This window comes from Amborella trichopoda, chromosome 2 (assembly GCF_054954075.1).
Source record: "Amborella trichopoda isolate Santa Cruz 75 chromosome 2, AtrichopodaSantaCruz75HAP2 v2.0, whole genome shotgun sequence".
Lineage (NCBI taxonomy): Eukaryota > Viridiplantae > Streptophyta > Magnoliopsida > Amborellales > Amborellaceae > Amborella > Amborella trichopoda.
The window spans coordinates 4028213-4047047 of NC_142337.1; the positions used below are offsets into that span (position 1 = coordinate 4028213).

Below are 18835 nucleotides of genomic sequence, written 5' to 3' on the forward strand. Positions count from 1 at the left end.
TCTCTCTCTCTCTCTCTCTGTGAGAATGTGAGAGGCAGTGTGTACATTGAAGTCTAATACCAACTACAGTGGGAATGTGTGACATTTTACCTACTTTAAATTTGAAGTACTTAGCATTTTCAAGGTAAAGGTTTTTATAAGGTGTTTCCCTTTAAATATACAAGTAAGGTGCACCTAAAAAAATTGGAAAAGGTTGTTTGGATGCTGAAAAACCCTCTTATTGATCATTTCAACCTCGAGATTTATGGATGTGAAAAAAAAAAAAAAAAATTAGGTCCTAGAATTTATGCATATTGTAATGCATTAACTAGAACGTCCATTTTCAAGATTTTTAAGTGTTCATAAATCTACTTCATCTATACTATTTTTGAAGCATTAAATTTCATTTAGGGATGAAAATAGATTTTTGGCATTGAAAAGGACATCTTTCAGCATGGAGCATCTTTGTAATAGTGTTTACATGGAGCATCAACCAATATAAACAGATGAACAATATTTTCATGCAGGCTAGACCGCGTTTGTACAATATGTGGTCCAAAGGTATAAAGCATCCATCAGATCAATGCAAATTGGTGGTCCATTTAAAAACATTTGAAACTAACGGTCCAAATGTTTTTTTAATAGAATTATTATTTCAAGTTTTCAAAATTTATTTATTTTCTCATACTCATGATCTCCATGTTAAACTATATGCTCTAAAAATTAGGATCAAATTCTATTTCAAAAATAAATTTATTAAGGGGCCCGCATTTCTACATATGCGAGCTTGGCCATATGCTAACCGCGTCCTAAGCAGATAGTCATGTGAAAATATATAATTTAGAATAGTAAATCTTTTGGAGTTCCATCTAGAAATTATTATTTAACAGGGTCTCTCATGTTTCTGGTGACTGCATGCTACTCTCAAGACTATTAATATTAGCAGCCCTTCTTTTTTTGGAGGGTATGGAGAAGTTATCTAATTTGCAATAAGTAGAGAATTGGCTGACATCTTGATCTTTTTGGGCATGTCATTTAGAACTAAGGGGAAAATGATCCATGAGGCCATGGCTTTACGAAGTTGCACTTCGAATCATGCTATAAAATGCAGTTTTGGTGTGGGAAACCAACAAATCCATCATCTCGATCTCTACAATCATGGATTTGTTAAGTAAATAAAAAAAGATTTCCAATTGGCAAAATGGTCTTAACTTGTTCTGGACTGCCCATTTCAAATATTTAGAGATCTACCAGATTTGCACCTTTTTGGAGCTTCAAATACAAAAGAGGGAGGTGGAAATTGATTTGCGGCCATCACAAGGGTTTCCGGCACTAGAATTGCATTTCCAATAGGGTTTTGAGGTTCAACTTTACTAAATATTGTAAAAAATTGCGGCCATCACAAATAACCATGCTCATTATTAATATACTAAGTTCCATTATAGTAAAGGATTGGAGATCTAACTGGTAGGTTCTTGTCTGGATGAATTATGCAACATATGGGGATGATACATGGCATAGAAGCATGCACAAGCATACCAGGCTTGGACGACCCATCATCAAATCCTACAGTTTTACAAGATTCTTGAGGACATGAAAATTGTCAAACATATTTGATCATAAGAACGGAATTTAAAATATATATATATTGAAATTTCAATAGGAAAGGGAAGTTCCTCATGATTGATAAATATTGGAGACTTGCTAGTATACCTGGCCCCTCAAACACCACTCATGATTCTGATTTCAACTCAGTACGAAGAAATTTAATATTTCATTTTGGCCTTACTTTGGATGGGAAATAATGAAGGACCCCAATCCAATGTTCCAAAACTCTACTGTTTTAATACCAAACATCCCTGTTCTTCCTTTTCTAATTGATACACCCTTGGCCTTTTCTATCATCAACCTCTTGATGATTTCTGTCAGTGTCCCTGTTCCATGAGCCTTCTCTGAAATACAATGTTCCTTTCTTTCTAGACTCTTCAAATGATTCATCAAAGAAACATGATTACCATAATGCCGACCTTCACTACAGTCATCCCAAATCGATCCAACTTCTAATATTCTGTATATCCATCTATGAATCAGTGGATTCAAAAACATAGAAAAAATGTTGTGCATTAAGGAAGAATGACGCTTGTTGCTATTTATTTCATATAGGACCATACCGCTGAATTTTTGCATCTAATATAGCGTCCTGCCAACCATTTGCATAAAAAGTAAGATATATGATATAACAATTAATGAAGCACATTTAATGTTGTACATCAAGGGACTCTCACAATCTATCAATCTTGACGAGCAAGCTACAAAGAGATAATTGTAAAGGCACTTCAAATAGGAACAAAGTAGAGGTGATAAATGTACAAACAGAACCACTAGATAACACAAACCAAAGAAGACGATCAGCAGAAGGCTTAGTAGGGGGTACTCGTAGGAAAGAGGAGTTCCCAGGAGCAATATAAGGAACATTTTGTACTCCCTAGACTGCTCCATTATACAAACAGATGACTAGGGTTACATTCTAAATCTGAATAATGTGAAGCTAAAAGCTTAAACCCACTCACAACGCAAACTCATCAACAGATGAACTTAGAAAAAAATGCTTAAATTTCATTTCTCGATGACTACCTCAAGACAAATAATAAACCCATGAAAGCCTTCTAGTTCCATATCTCTCTAATATCACCAAATTCTGATCCCACATAAGATTAAATATCAATCACCCTTATAAAAATTCAACACTGCCTCTTTAATAAATTAAATAGATATGAAACAAATATGACATGGTGCACAAATGTATGCATGTGTATAAGAAACTATGCCACAGAAATGGATGTGTAAAAGGAATAAAGAAGGCGAACTGGCCAAGAAATAATCTTATAACAAGAATATAAAACACATCTAATTCTTGTCTTAATTTCTTCATGAGAACCGAAAAACACAGCAAACTAAGTCAACTCCCAATTTACTTAAGAAAAAGAAAAAATATAAAACAAAAGATCACTTCCAAGTTCCTTCTTACAAACAATTGTGGGCTAAATTTGAGATTTGCCACCAGTTGTGGTACCACCAGAGAACCCTTCCTCGAGATTCCACAGGCCCCAACGTGCAGTCAGTAGATGTAAGGCAGTTTTATTGGGTATCAAAACGAACTTATGCAATGTTACATATGTCAAAGCCTACGATCATGTACATGTTATCTCCATGAATTCCCTTTTTGGGAACTATGGATCTCCCATGTTGTGTAATCCTAAGACCACCTAACACTAAAAATGTGGATGGGTCTATATTCTCTTCATTCCACTTAAACAGAATTTTCATACAGCTTAGCTCCAGCAGTTAAGCTTCTGTCCTCACTTTGGCAAGTGAAGCATCATCTCTCTTCCATATTCAAATATCATAGAATCTTATATCATGTTGCTCGTCTGGTTTTGTGAGTCTGTTCTCTTTATTCCCTTTATTCAGTTAATAGTGCATGCAACCCAGCTATCTGCCATTCTATTCTTACTCCTTTTTCAAACATTATTGTGTCTTCATCTATCAAAACCCATAAAAGATCATTTATGTGTCTACTACATCCTCATGCTATATTTCTTGTTATGCTGATACGGAAACTAACTCATAGCATTAGTGCTTGTGTAACTGCTAACGAGGGGGTATGTGCCAGTGTCAAAGGATAGATGTTGTGGATTCTCATACCTGGTGACCAACACAAAAATGAAGGTTTTGAACTAGACTTAATATCCAGTCAACTTATTGTAGCATCCCAATTTTGTCAGAGTCAATCATTTATTGTATGATAACAAAAAACAATTTAATTCACTTTAAATCCCTTTTGGGCCAATTGGATAACTGGACAATCAGAAAGACATGACACACCTAGCTTTTGAGTTCCTACGTCCCATATGGCAACATGACTTGCTTACATCCATACATGTCACTCCCAGTTTGATCATGTCAGTAAATCTTCTCGCCCAATTCAACCGGCCTAACAGCTCTCAGACCTTAACAAGAATCTTACAAGTTTATAATAGAAAACATCAGAATTTACAAAGAATCAAAAACATCAAACTTCAATTGATGCAGGTCGGGAATGTGAGGTGTTACCGAGAACCACTCAACCAACTAGGTGGAGTGGAATCACTCAGGCCCAACAGATGGAATCACTCAAACAAAGGAGAATTGCTTGCAACAAATAAATTTTTTCATCTAAAATTAATCACTACTATTTCCAGTCACCTTACAAGACTCTTATAAACTCAAAACCTAAGTTTAGATGCTTTTGAAGACCCTATAGCAAGTCCACATGCATTGAAAGAATAAAATCCAACTTGAAACTCTCGATATTGACTACAAGCAAAACTAATCTACCAACCCTACAGCAGATATTCCAATGCAAAGTACATCGACTTGTATACATTCTCTATGCAAGACTCGTATTTCCCACACACACTCTTTCAAAACAAAACATTGTGACTTATTGTCTGACTGAGGTATGGCCCTTAATAGAGAGCATAATGGTAGAACATGATTCATGTAGCTGACCCCAGATAGTTGGGGTAAGGATCGGACGATATGATAACTCTTCCAAAGCAAAATCAAGTCTCATGCACATGCATCATACAACAAGTATTCCAAGGAAACAACAAAGCTCCTTGGCCCTGACTGGGAGTACCAACCACGCTCTGCATCATTCAATTCGTTGTTGCACTTGGAGTTGAATTTTCCTACTAGGAGTTGAGAGATTACTTTATTTGGTGTGAGTTATTTCACCTCACCTTCCTGGTTCATTGATTCCCAGCAACACTTACCAGGACCCCGCCGCATCAAGTTGGTATCAGAGCAAGTTGAACCCAAAAAAATTCCACCCCTTTGAAGCTGCTCCCCTACAATGCCTCCATAAAGACAGACCCACAGACAAATGTTAGGGCTGAACTAGAGGGACCTTCGGTGGTCCAACTAAGGGCTTTAACAAATGTTAAGTAAACTCTTGCAATAAGCACCTCTTCCCGAAGCACCATTAGTATGTTTACTGGTTCAGATGGTGTAAAGTCCAATGACTCCAGCCCTACTGAATGAGCCACAGGAAGCAAGCCATGGGACAGTCATTGGACTTAGGAGCACTTGGGCAGAACTCTAGAAGGTGAGGACAAAAGCATCCTAGTAAATGTTCTGGACTTTGAAGGTGGCCTCAATCCCCGATGAACATTTTGATTGGATAGCAACTGAAAAACCTTCTTCCAATGGAAAGATCTCTCAGACGAACTAAAGTCTTGATTTGTCTCCACAAAATTCAAAAGGTACGCTCTTGTTTGGTGGCAACAATACCTCGAGAGAGAAGAGGTGCCACTATGATTAGTACAAGAGCAAAATAAAACTCAAACTAGATTATAAGTTCCTGCCATTAAGCTATTCTCAGACCCCCAATCGAAAGTTCCATCAATTGCGCCAAGTTGAATAGTTTGTTGCCAATTATAAGACGTAAATTTACGAGTTGCTAACCACTTAAGTCTGCATGAGTGATGATCAGTTAGGCCCCAATAATTAAATGCGCTGGAATAATATCCATGGAGAGCTCATGATGCACTCTCTCCAGACCCTTGAAGAGGCATATCAAACGGCACTTAAGACGGAAGAGAAATCCAAATGAAGCACATTTAAAAAGAGTGATAAGGGCAACCATTCCAAGGGTTTGACAGAAAGGCCATATGACAGGGGTCTTGCACAACCCTTTGATAGTCCAAACCCAAATGACAGGGACGGAATCAAGGAGCATGGAAAACCTGCCATGTGGTTGAACTCATCCTATTATTGGTGAGGTGAAAAAGGCCACAGAGTGTATGAGTGCCCAAAAAAGAACGTTGAACTTCCAATGTACATGGTAAAGGAATTGAGTAGGAAGAAAAAAGAACCCGTATATGATCAATCTGAAAAAGGTAGAAAGTATATTGAGACCCAAACGTGATGACGCAAGCCTCGTCATCTGGATCATGTTCTTCATTCAAGAGGATCACAAATGGCTTCAGCACAACATTTTCCAGAACTATTGCACATCCTATGGGGAAAAGTGAGTAGTCATGACAGATTTTAGGAGATGTGAAAATATGGTTGTCAAAATCCATGGTCCATATGCTGAAACTCAAAAGTGAATGCCACGCTAAAGTTTCATGGTTTAAAAAGGGAGGTGAGATCATGGTCATGGAAAGATGTAGGATCAAGCTTTCCATTTTGGTTTGACATCTTTCGAAAGGATGCTTGCCACCTCTTACTTGGAGACAGTGGCAGTTTGAGAGAAGTGTTCATCGTGACAGTAGAAGGAATCTTCACCCCGTTGTGAAAGATGGAGCGAACGTTTTTCTCAGCCCCTTAAAAGACATGACTACCAACATGCGCACATTTACAGAGGGGTCAATTTGCTCTCCTTTAAGTCCTTTAAGCAGTATTGTAAGGAGGAGAGCACTCTCTATGCCCTCATAGTTGTGGATGGGAATCAAAAGATTCAAAACAGTAAGAAGTAAGTTCAATCTAGCATTTCCAGCTTCGTAGATGAGTTTGAGAACCTAACTCCGGAAGAATTGCTGGATGACTTGCAACCGCTTCAAGATATCCACCACCATATTTATTTCATTCTGGGAGCCACCCTTCCTAATTACAAAATGAGGCATGTGGAGTACACAGAACACCAAAGGCAAGTAGAAGAATTGATGAGGAAGGACTCCTGAGAGAGTCAGATTTTCTGTGGTCCCAACTCTTCTTACACCAAAGAAGGATGACACATGGAAGAAGTGTATCAATAGGCGAGTTGTGAACAAGATAACGGTGAAACACCGTTTTCCAAGTCCCAGCCCTGATGACATGATAGATATGCTTATGTGTGTAAAGGGGTTTATTAAGAATGATTTGCAAAGCAGTTACCACCAAATACAAATATAGCAGGGTGATGAATGGCAGAGTAGCTTGTCATGCCATTTGGACACATCAAGCACGTTCTTGAGATTTATGACCTAAGTCTTGAGGGAGTTCATAGGTAGATTTATCATATCGTAATTTACAACAAAGATGAATCATAACGTCTTGAGCACGTGACCAGTGTATTCAAGGTTCTTCAGAATAACAAACCGGTATTCATCTCAAAAAGAGTGTTGTTTCATGACTGACCGCATTTTGTTTCAAGGTTATGTCACAATTACACATGGTATTCAAATGGATGAAGAAAAAGTCCAAGACATTCTCGATTGGCCTACCTGAGGAGCACCACTGATGTGTGTAGTTTCCATGGGATGGAATCATGTTATCGGTGGTTTATGAATATTTCAGCTGGCCAGTTGCACTCATGACTAATGTATTTAAGAATAAAGACATTTGATGGAACTAAGGCAGTTGAAAAGAGCTTCCCATTGCTGAGCTTCCAATTGTTGAAAACAAAGCTCATGGAGGCACCGTTATTAACAAATAAAAACTCCAAGCAGGTCCAATAAAATTTACAATATGTTGCTCAACACATAAGGAAAATGTTGATATGTATACGCACCATGAAGGAGATCTTGTTATGGTCTATCTTCACGAAAAATTCCCAACCGGCACCTATAAAAAGCTAAAGCAAAGAAAGTTTGGTTCTTGCCGCATTCTAAGAAACTAAAGCCAGTGCCTATTGCCTGGAGTTAGTACCAAACTTATCTATTAGCTCCACCTTCAACATTTGTAATCTCTAGCCATAACATGTTTACCTAGATCCAGCACCTTTGGAATTAGCCAATTTCTCCACCTTATCCAATCCTTCACATCGAGAAACTATTGATGTTTTGGGCATGTGCTCTATCACTACTACTCGTGGGTCATATACACAATACCTTGTTTGATAGAAAGGGAAGCCAAGTTTTGAGGATGCTTGGGTCTCAAAAGAATACTCGACTAGCACCTTGAGGTCGAGTTCTTGTCAAGAAGGAGGGAATTGGAGCGCCTAGTAAGCATTCTGGTTAGCACCCAAGGTGGACATCTAGTTACCTTAGTTGTTGCCTTCGTAATGGTTTTTGCGTGATGCATGTGCATGAGACTTTATTTTGCCTTGGACAAGTGTATGTAGCAAATAAGAGTCCTGCATTGCATAAAGTTAATGCATTTCCCATTGGAATATCTGTTGCACTGGTGAGAGGTTAGTTTTGCATGCAGTCAATGTTATGAGGGCTTCAAGGTGGATTTTGGTCTTCTAATAAAGGTTGGTACACGGTATTTAGGAGCATTTAGACTTAGGTTTCGAGCGTATAAAAGCCTTATAAGATGGCTATTATCGTAGTGACTAGTTTTTTAATAAAAACTTTATTCATTGCAAGTAATTTTCTGCTACATTTGGAGTTGAGTAAGTCCACCTACTCTGACTTTATTGATTCCTCCTACCTGGAGTGAGTGATTATGCCTTGTTGGTTGAGTGACTCCTGGCAACACCTCATAGGCCCTGGCCTGCATTATCAACCTATGTTTTAGATCACCGTATTCTCACAACCATTAATTTTGAAGAGCAAATATTCAAGCTACACAGAAAAATTTGTAAAGGCAATACAAAGAGGATAGACAGAGAAGATAAATATACAAATAGAACCAATCAACAACATAAACAGTTCTAAAAAATAGTAGTAAATAACATAAACCTAAGAAAACTATAATAAAAGCTGGGTACTCTCATGAAAGAGTTCCCAAGTGCAATATATCATATGCATTGGACTCCCGGGACTCATGCAAGAATATACTCTGGCCCTTTTTCCAAATAGATGCAGGCCCCGTTTTCCAAATAGACGCCAGGGTAACACTGTTAATCTGACGTTATGAAATCAAAAGTCTAAAAAAAATTCTCAAAAAACTAAAAAATAAAAGACTAGACCCACACAACACCGACACATCAATAAATGAACTGGGAAATTAATGTTGACTTTATTCACCTTTTAAAAGAATAAATGTTCAATTCCCATTCTTAGTAACTCCCTCAAACTCAACATGAATGATAAGTCCATGCAAGCTTTCTAGGTTCATTTCTCTCTAATATCACCAAATTCTGATGCCAATTAGCATCAAATATTGATTACTCTTATAAATGGATCCATTTCTTCAAGACTGCACCCTCCTCAAGTAAATTAAATAAATAAGTAACAAATATAAGGTAGTGCATGAACATTTATATGTGCATAAGAAACAGTCCCTTGGAAATGGAAGTCTAAAAATACCGATCTAATAACTAAGAAATAATCTCATGAACAACATGATGCAGAAATAATTTTGTTCTCAATTTCTTCAACACAACCAGAAAACAGTAAATAAGTCAGCTTCCAACTTATTTACCAAAAGAGGAAAAACAAACTACGACTTCCAACTTCCATCAACGAAATTTGAGATCTGCCATTGGTTATGTTACCATCAAAGAACCTTCCCTTGAAATATATAGACCCACTTGCAGTTTATAGATATAATACAGCTTTCTTGGTCATCAAAATGAAATCATGTTCGGTTGTTATCCATGTATGAGCATACAATCTTGATTTTTTATAAGTTACTACAATCTTATACATATTGTCCCTTTGAATTTTGCCTTTAGGTGAATGTTGAATCGCATGTGTTGTAATCTTAGACCTCCGAACACCATAATTGAGGTTGGGCTTATTCTCTTCAACCAGCTTACACAGACAATTCATGTAGCATAGCCTCTGTGGTTAACCTCTGCCCACTCCTTGGCAAGTGAAGCATAATCTCTCTTTGCATCTTATATCCTATTGCTTATTTAATTTTGTGAAATTTTCTATTTGCCCAGCTATTTCAGTTAATAATGCTAGCAACTAGGGTATCAGTCATTCTATTGTTAACCTGAGTTCGAACATTATTGTCTTCTATATACATATGCTGTATTTACTCTTTATGCCAGTATAACGACCAACTTACAGCACTAGCATTTTTGTAAAAACTGACGAGGAGTCAGTGTTAAAGGATGATGTGGTAGATTTTCTTAACTATTGAACAGTACAAAATAAAGGTCTGAACTAGAATAGAAATCCAGTAAATTTATAGTTGCATCCTAGTTTTGCTGAAGTCAGAATCATGGATGGTAAAGAAAAAACGAAAAACAACTAAATATCACTCTAAATCCACTTTGGGCCAATTGGGTAACTAGAAAGCCATACATACCTAGCTTGTGAGTCCACAGGCTGGGTCCATGTAGCAAGATAAATTGCTTCTGTCAGCACATGCTACTCCTGGCTTGAGCTAAGCTCTAATTGAGTAAGTAGATTTGCCCACCCAAGTCAAGCTGGCTTAACTTCTCCCAGACCTGAATATGATAAAATTACAGCAGTCACTCAGCTATCCCGAAAGCATCAAATGTCAATCCTCTGTCTCATTTTCTGGTGAACTGTAGAACATTTCTTCACTACTTCGCCATAAGGTTTTAGAGAAGATTTCTAGGAGATATGAAAAACCCTCCAAGGTGCACACTACCTAAAAGAGAAGAACTTGCTGTAAATTTCAAATTCCAGGTATCTTCTCTAGGCAGAAAGTCAACCTCCTTATCTTAAGATCCATAGAAAGGGCAAGCTGCCAAAGGGAAATTGATCCTCTAAAAGAAACAATCAGTTGATAATTTATGAAAACATAATAATGAGATCATCTTATTTGAGAAACCTACTTCGAACCCTGCATTGGGATTAAGTGCATAAAGATATGCTGAGATGCAAAGGTCATATGGACAATTTATTGTGCAATAACAGAGCATTCGCTATAAATTTGTGAACCAAATATAGTATTAAATTCAACATCCACAATATCACCAAATATGAACCAGTTGCAAATGATATGAGGTGGACTCAAAAGGAAGGTTCAGAATATCAGGACTGGATAAACTTGCAGAAAAAGGGAGTCTATGAGCAAGATTTCTAACTCACAGGATCGAATCATAATTTAAATCTCACTAAAAAAGCTACTTAACTGAGAAATATAGTCTGACCTGCACTATGAAGCTTAGATGCTCAACAAAGTTCTGGTCTGGGTACATAGCCTGCTTCTTTCAGTTCTAAAATAAGAACCCTCGAGATTAGATAGATCTGAGCACACTCCGGGTGAGATCCATCAGCTGCCACAAACATATGGGTGGTGCTGTTCAAATCAATCCAGCTACAACCTGGCAATTTCTGAACTCCTCTCTCTTTCATCAAACTCCTCACTCTTAAAACACTTTCCCATCTTCCAGCCTCTGCATGAATATTCGCCAGTATCACATAGTACCCAGAATTACCAGGATCCAACTCAAACAAATGCTTTGAAGCAAGCTCAGCTAGCTCGACATTGCCATGAACCCGACAAGCTCCAAGCAATGCACCCCATATACCAGCATCTGGTTCAAATGGCATATTTTCTATGACTCCCATTGCCTCTTTGAGGTGGCCTGCTCTCCCAAGTAGATCAACCATGCATGAATAATGCTCCATTCGAGCCATAATACCATAGTCTTTGGTCATGCTATTGAAGTATTGGAGACCTTCTTCCACAAGGCCAGCATGGCCACACGAAGATATTACAGCTAGGAAGGTTATTTGATCAGGAAGAATGCCTGAGTCCACCATTTCCTGAAATAAAAGAAGAGCTTCCTTTACATGGCCATGGATGCCATAAGCCGCTATCATGCTATTCCATGATACCTCGTTCTTCACTCTCATTATATCAAAGACAGATCGAGCAAGACTTAAGGCACCACACTTAGCATACATGTCAATAAGGGCACTCTTGGCAAAGATATCAGAACGAAATGAGCCTTTGATCATGAAGCCATGGATCTCCTTTCCATGTAGCATGGCTGGTAAGCCTGCACATGCTGAGAGGCCAGCCGATATGGTGACACAGTCATAGCCAACTCCTTCTAAACTCATCCTTCGGATAAGTTTTAGGGCCTCTTCGGGCTGCCCATTTTGAGCACAACTAGTGATCATAGAATTCCATGCTACAGAGTCCCTTTCAGGCAATCTATCAAAAACCCTAAAACTGAGATCCACTCTCCCACATTTAGCGTACATATCAGTCAATGCACTTCCAATATAACATCTGGCCTCAAAGCCATTTTTTAGTATGTAGTTATGAAGCTGCTTACCTAGTCTTAAGGATGCTAAAGCTGAACATGCAGGTAAAATACTTGAAAGAGTCACCGAATTGGGCTTGAGCCTAAATTTTTCCAAGCCCCGAAATATCTCCAAAGCATCATAACTCATCCCATTAAGTACATAACCTGAAATCATAGCACTGCATATGACCACATCTAGATAACCAGTCCTATCAAAAACCTTACGAGCTAGCAACGCATCCCTACATTTGCAGTATATATCAATCAGTGCACTCTTCACAAATGCATCCAAATGCACACCATTCCTTATGATATAACTATGCACTGCCTTCCCTTCAATCAGACCAGCCAGGTCTGAAAAGGAAGGAAGAATGCTCGCAAAAGTAACCGAATCAGGTTTCAAGCCGACTGATTGCATCTCATAGAATAAACTCAATGCCTCATCGGCATACCCATTTTGAACATACCCAGCAATCATACCATTATATGACACTAAGTCCTTTTGATTCATGGCCTTGAAAACCTGTCGTGATTCTAGTAGACAATGGCATTTGGAATACATGGCCAATAATGTATTTGAAATGGATACTTGATACTCAAACCCACACCGAATCACATGACCATGAAGCTGAATCCCGTGATCCAAATTCGAACTAGTGGCACACATTGACAAAACACAAGAAAATGTAACTGAATTGGGTTTTATATCCGAACCCATCATCCTTTGAAATATCCTAAACGCCCCATTAACATCACCATGCTTAGCATGACCAGTTATGATCACATTCCATAATACACAGTCTCTTTCCCTCATTTCATTAAACACTTGAACTGCGCCTTCTATACAACCGTTTTCAGCATATAACTTCATCAAAGAACTCCCCACAAATAAATCCAATTCAAACCCAATTGCGACCATAGATTCATGAATCAATCTTCCAATACTTATAGCTGATAAACTACAACAGGCCTTGATAACATAAGTAAAAGTGTAACTATCCGGTTGAATTCCAAAACCCAACATTTTTAAGTAGAATAAAAGACCAAATTCAAAATTATTAGTCAATATAAATCCCCTAATAATCCAATTCCATGGCATGGGGTGCCTTCTATCTATGCTATGAAACAATTTCAAGGCATCAAATAGGGTTCTAGTGAGAACATACATACATAAAACTTTGATATTCATGAAACCCATCCCTTGAGTGAGAATTTGAGCATGAATTTGCCTGCCTTGCTTTAGAAAAGAAGGTTCAGAGCATGATTTAAGCAGCACGGAATACCCATGCTCCAAGTCATGTGGTTCCACGTAACTTTGGGCCAAATGGGTATCACTGTGTTCTATGATACTTTGTGCCACATGGGCCATTCTTCTGCATAACTTAAACGTTAGCGTTTTTGAATTAGTGGAAGAGATAGAAAGGATGTGATTGTAGCGAGAGCATAAAAGTTTCACAGTCATTACAAGAAGCGAGGGAAAGCATTGCTTCTGCACCTTGTAGAGAGAGAATAATTGATCAACAAAAACCACAGAGGTTAAAAGGGAAGAGAGAGAAAGGGATGGAGGGAAGACCCCTCGCTAAGATGTCAAATTCAAATGCCAAAAGATTATATACTCCCGCGGGAGCATGAGGGTGTGAATTTGTTTTTTTTTCTTTTTTTTTCTCCGTATAATTGGGTTTAAATTTTTTCTATTAAAATTTGGGAATCACAACATTAACTTATAATATTTATTTTTGTACCCACCTCCAAGTAGAAAAATAATTTTTTAAAACACAAATGCCTCCCTCCATTCACATGTTTTTGCCCCTCCTTCTCCCTCTAGAAAAAACTCTGGTGTGTTCAACATAATGTGTGTTAGACCGATTTTAATAGGGACTGAAGCGGATCCAACACACATTGTGCATGACTAGCTTTAATAAAGGCAAAAAGCCAACCCTTCACTGCTTAAATGAAGCCACTTCGACAAAAATTGCGTTGGATTGGCTTTAATAGAACAATAAGCCGTGTAGAACTTGCTTTATTTAAAATGACTTAAAGTGGAGTAGGTGCAAAAAAAAGTTGGGTTTAAAGGGGCATTTTTGTTCAAAAAAGTTTATTTTTTTTAACTATTGAGTGGATTGGTGAGTACGACTCAAAAAATAGTATATAAAGAGAGTATTTGTTGTTAATATAAGAAGGTCATAGTCATTATCAAATTTTAAATCGGATCGTCATGAGTGTCATTTACTAAACTCAAAACTTAAAAAAAATAACAAATTGAATTTTGTGACACATCCTAAGCCATCAAATTTGACACCTAATAGTTATGAGTGATTTTGACCTTTTTGTAACTTTAGTATACGGTCTTATAGCATACAATCTTATTATTCAAAAAGTATTCGGGGTGCACAATACAATATTTGTGTGTGTGAAAGAGAAAGCAAGTATATTTAAAAAGCTGGATGAAATGGGATGTCTATCACTTTACCTAAAATATTTACTCCCAATAATTTGAATATTTCCCTTTTTTCTCCCTTTATCATTCCGGATTAAACCACTTACCTTTGTCATTGTGAATCAAACCACTTATTTGTGTGTGAGAGAGAGATGTGAGCGCTGGCTTTTGTGAAAGTAGTAGTCAATAAGGATTGTATATAATCAAACCATTTACCTTGGTATAATGAGGTCATAAATTATTATAACCATCCAATGTAAAATCTAATAACTTAGGTGTGCCGCAAAGTTCGAGATAATTTCTTTTGAACTTTGAATATGGCCAATAAAATAAATGTAGCCATTCACCTTCACACCAAATGGACAAAATTAGTTGTGATGACCTTGTACCAAAGGTAAATAGTCTCATTGTATACTTTTCCTAATCCATAACATTGACATAAAAACCAACTTGCTTGGCTCAAAATGGAGGGTGTGAATTGGGTTATAGCTCGACTGGGTGATACTTGGGTCAGGTCAGTGGATGGAGGTTGCGAATCGGATTAGCTCAAACCAGGTAATCCTTGAGCTGGCTCAATGCAGTAACCCCACCATTCCCACCTCTAGACTAGACGTGAGTCTACACCCACCACCTTGCCTCGTTGAGGCAGGACCCTTCACAGTGTTAGTCTAGCTTTAAGTGAACTAGGTCATTTATCTATGGAAAAGTCTAAGGTTGCAACCTTAAAATGTAAAATTAAATATCACTTTAAAAATCCATCATAAAAGGTTGTGTGAACGTTGGAAAACCCTCTAATTGATCATCTTGACACCTAGATGTATGAATATGTAAAGAAAAAAGATTTTGAGTCCTTTATTTAGTACATTTCAACACATTATCTAGACCGTCCATTTTTAAAATTTTCATATGTTTATAGATCTACATGATTTTAACCATTTATAGAGCTTAAATTATATAATTAGATATGACTCTATATCAATTTTTTTATGATAAAATTTAGTGGTGGGGCTTAATTGGATTGTTTAAGGTTACAACATTGTGCAAACCATAACTTTTATCTATTGACCCTACTAGAAATGCGACCAATTATTTTTGTAAGATAGATATTTGAGCTCGGTTCGACCCTGACCTTTTTTTTTTTTTTTTGGGTGATTCAATGGGGAGAAGGCCCCTACCATTGGTAAAATTTGAACTTAGGACGTAGCATTGCAAATTGTCTAGTGCTAACCAATTAAGCTAAAGTTATTTTTCTAAAGTAGCAAGCCAATGGGATTTGGGCCTCTACCTTTTGGTGAGAATGAAATAGTCCGAGCCGATCCCGTCATCCAAGGGGAGTTAGTGAACATTATGCTTTTGCAGGAGTACAAATTCACCAGGCATTTTTCTATGGGTGTCGTTTGCATAAAGTTGCAATCCTAGACAATCCAATTATGGCACATCTCTAAATTTTATTATAAATATAACTTTGATGTAAAAAATTCTCAAGATGACTTGAGAAATTATTTTCATTCATGGTTATAAATATTTGAATTTTAAAAATAATTAAAATTAAATAGATTTATAAACACATGAAAATCTTGAAAATGTACTATCCGCACGATACACTATTTTGCATACTCGAAATCCTTTTTCCTTTTAATATTCATACATGTCCATATCAAGATCTTCATACATGTAGATTTTGAGGTGCACCTTTAATTCTACATTTTTAAGGTTGCATGCTCGTTAGATAAGAAGTGTCTTCCTGAAATTGGAAGGGAACTTGACGATACTGTTCATCTTGTAAAAAAAAGTTCGGACCAAAAGGTCGTAACTTAAAATTGGAACTTCGTTTTAGAACTTCAACCTGAGCCCTAGTTTTTCTTCTTCTCCTCTTCTCTTCTCTTCGTTCCAATCTTCCCGCTGAGCACCCCTCTCTTCGCAGCACGACCCCTCTCTTCTGTTCTTCGTGTTCAGCCGCTGAGCCACCCCTCTCTTCGTAGCACGCCACTATCTCAGGCAGACTCCTCTCTTCACTGCCTTCGCTAGGGTTTACTCAGCTGTTATTGAGCTCTGATCCTTGCTATTGATCTTGAGGTATGCTATTGAATCTTATTCTCTCTGTATTATTTATCTCTGTGTGTGTTCTTGAGCTCTTGAAGCAAAGAGCTCTTATTCTCTCTGTGTTATTGTGTTTGCTCTTGAGCTCTTGAAGCAAAGAAGTCTTATTTTATTGATCTTGAGGCATGCTATTGACTCTGATTTTCTTCATCTTTCTCTCTCTATCTCTTCTTTGAGCTCTGATCCTTCCTATTGAGTTCTGATCTGTGTTCTTCATCTTTCTCGAGGTATTTGCCCCCGACTTCCCTGACCACAGCGAATAGTATTGATGTGTTTTATTTAATAAAATCAGAGTGAATAGCATACCTCTTATTTATGATTTTACAGATTTTTCGCAACAGCCCAATAGATCAGAGCTCAGTTACAAAAAAAAATAGAGCTCAGTTACAAACTGATTATTCAAACGGTTTGTTATAAAATCTGAGTCCTTTCTTTTGTGTTTATTTGGCGATTTTACAGATTTTTGCAACAGCCCAATAGATCAGAGCTCAGTTGCAAAAAAAAATAGAGCTCATTTACAAACTGATTACTCAAACAGTTTGTAATAAAATCTGAGTCCTTTTTTTTTTTGTGTTTATTTGGCGATTTTACAAATTTTCTGCAACTGCCCAATAGATTAGAGCTCAGTTACAAAAAAAATAGAGCTCAGTTACAAACTGATTATTCAAACGGTTTGTAATAAAATCTGAGTCCTTTTTCTTTTGTGTTTATTTGGCGATTTTAGAGATGTTTCGCGACAACCCAATAGATCAGAGCTCAGCTACAAAAAAAAATAGAGCAATATAATCTGAGTCCTTTTTTTTGTGTTTATTGGCATGTTTTTTATTCTTTTGAATTCTACCAAGTAATGCAATCGTGGACAACAAGAAGGATAAATTATATTTAATATATAAATATTAAGATTATGTGGGTGAGAAATTTTAGGGGAAAGATGAACGTAGTGAGAGGTAGTAATACCAAAGATTGAGAATGGAGTTGGGATCGTGGTGGTAGCACCACCTATGCCCCAATTAAGGTCTAGAGTTCAATTTTCACCCTACGCTTTCAAAAACCACTAAAGATTTAAAAAACGGGTAGGGGCACGTCATCCCCACTGAATTACCAAAAAAAAAGAAAAAGAAAAGAAAAAGTAATACCAAAGATTTGGGGCCCTCTTTGTTAAAAGAAAAAACAAGAAAAAAAAAGCATGGTTGAAAGGATGAAAAGAAACAATAAATCAGTTGATATATAGAGAAAAATTGAAGGATAATCCCTAAATAAAATTATATACTTAGATAAATAAGATTTTGAAGCATTAAGAAAAAAAGAGGAAATAACATAAATAAGATTTGGGTGTAGTTTATATAAGGTTGAGGCTCTAAACAATCAAAGTAAGGCACCCCTTCAAATAGTGTCCAACCCTGAAAATTTATCTTTATCTTCAATTATAAAATTTAAGCTTAAAAAATAGTATAGATCAATCAGATCTATGAACACTTAAAAATATTGAAAGTTGACAGTCTAGATAATGTATTACAAGGTACAATATTTTCAAGACTTGAGCTCATTTTTTGACATTCATATATCTCAAGGTTGAGATAATTGGATTTTAGGCTTTTTTGACATGGAAACAACATCTTCTAGAGAATTTTTGAAGTACCTTTTAGTTTGATTGTTCAATGGACACACTCGGGATCTGACGGGTATACCCGAGCTTGGATCCGGGTATAGGTCCAAATTTTGGACTTGAATATTATTTGGGTCTAGGTCCGGGTCCAATTGAACCCGACTCGTAGCCGTAGTCATGGGGTAATATGATGATAATCATGTGTCTTTAAGTGCGCACTAGGTGTTCATATTGTCAGAATATTGACAACATTTACAGTATTATAGGCAAAAAAAAAAATGAAAAGAAAAGAAGAAGAAGCTCATTGTCATGGGAAAGGTTTATATACTTCCCCTATAGGATAGAAGATCTATGCTTCCCTTGCCATCCAGCTGTCCAATTTTCATCAAGTGAACCACTCATCTTTTGATCTTAGATTCGCCTCAGAGTATTTTATTTTTAATTTTTTTATACAAATTGAATGAATATAAAATTTGATATGTGCCATCTTCTCATTGGGGCGCACCTATAAAAAATATTAAAAATAAATTTTTGATAAAATATAATGACCAAAATACCCTTTGAATATATTTTATTGAGAATTTTGTTTTAATATTTTTTACAAGTGTGTGTTTAATAG

At 36.9% G+C, this 18835-nt stretch overlaps 2 protein-coding genes across 27 annotated transcripts in view; one reads left to right on the top strand and one right to left on the bottom strand.

Moving 5' to 3' along the window:
• Window positions 1-1599: 1599 nt before the first annotated feature.
• On the bottom strand, window positions 1600-13641 carry LOC105420771 (Tetratricopeptide repeat (TPR)-like superfamily protein). Of its 10 annotated transcripts, none has more exons than XR_016048877.1 (5): window positions 10967-13641; window positions 10153-10294; window positions 8380-8442; window positions 3865-3989; window positions 1600-2179 (listed from the first exon to the last, which is right to left on the bottom strand). XR_016048877.1 is itself a non-coding variant. In XM_011625739.3 (2 exons), the coding sequence occupies exon 1, from the start codon at window positions 13533-13535 to the stop codon at window positions 10989-10991; it is 2547 nt and encodes an 848-aa protein (XP_011624041.2). In that variant the 5' UTR covers window positions 13536-13641; the 3' UTR covers window positions 1600-2179; window positions 10967-10988. The 10 variants fall into 10 exon arrangements, 2 of the variants coding, with proteins under 2 accessions (XP_011624041.2, XP_020523942.1); XR_002281183.2 differs by having other exon boundaries at window positions 3865-4001; XR_016048876.1 differs by lacking the exon at window positions 1600-2179 and adding an exon at window positions 2190-3684 and having other exon boundaries at window positions 3865-4001.
• A 2509-nt stretch (window positions 13642-16150) lies between these two features.
• The window catches only part of PNT1 (mannosyltransferase family protein), a 32534-nt gene continuing 29849 nt past the window's right edge, over window positions 16151-18835 (top strand). For all 17 annotated transcript variants that reach the window (XR_002281182.2, XM_088857471.1, XM_088857474.1 and 14 more), the window contains exon 1: window positions 16151-16586. The gene's annotated coding sequence lies outside the window, so the exon portion shown is untranslated. The remainder of the gene's footprint in view (window positions 16587-18835) is intronic.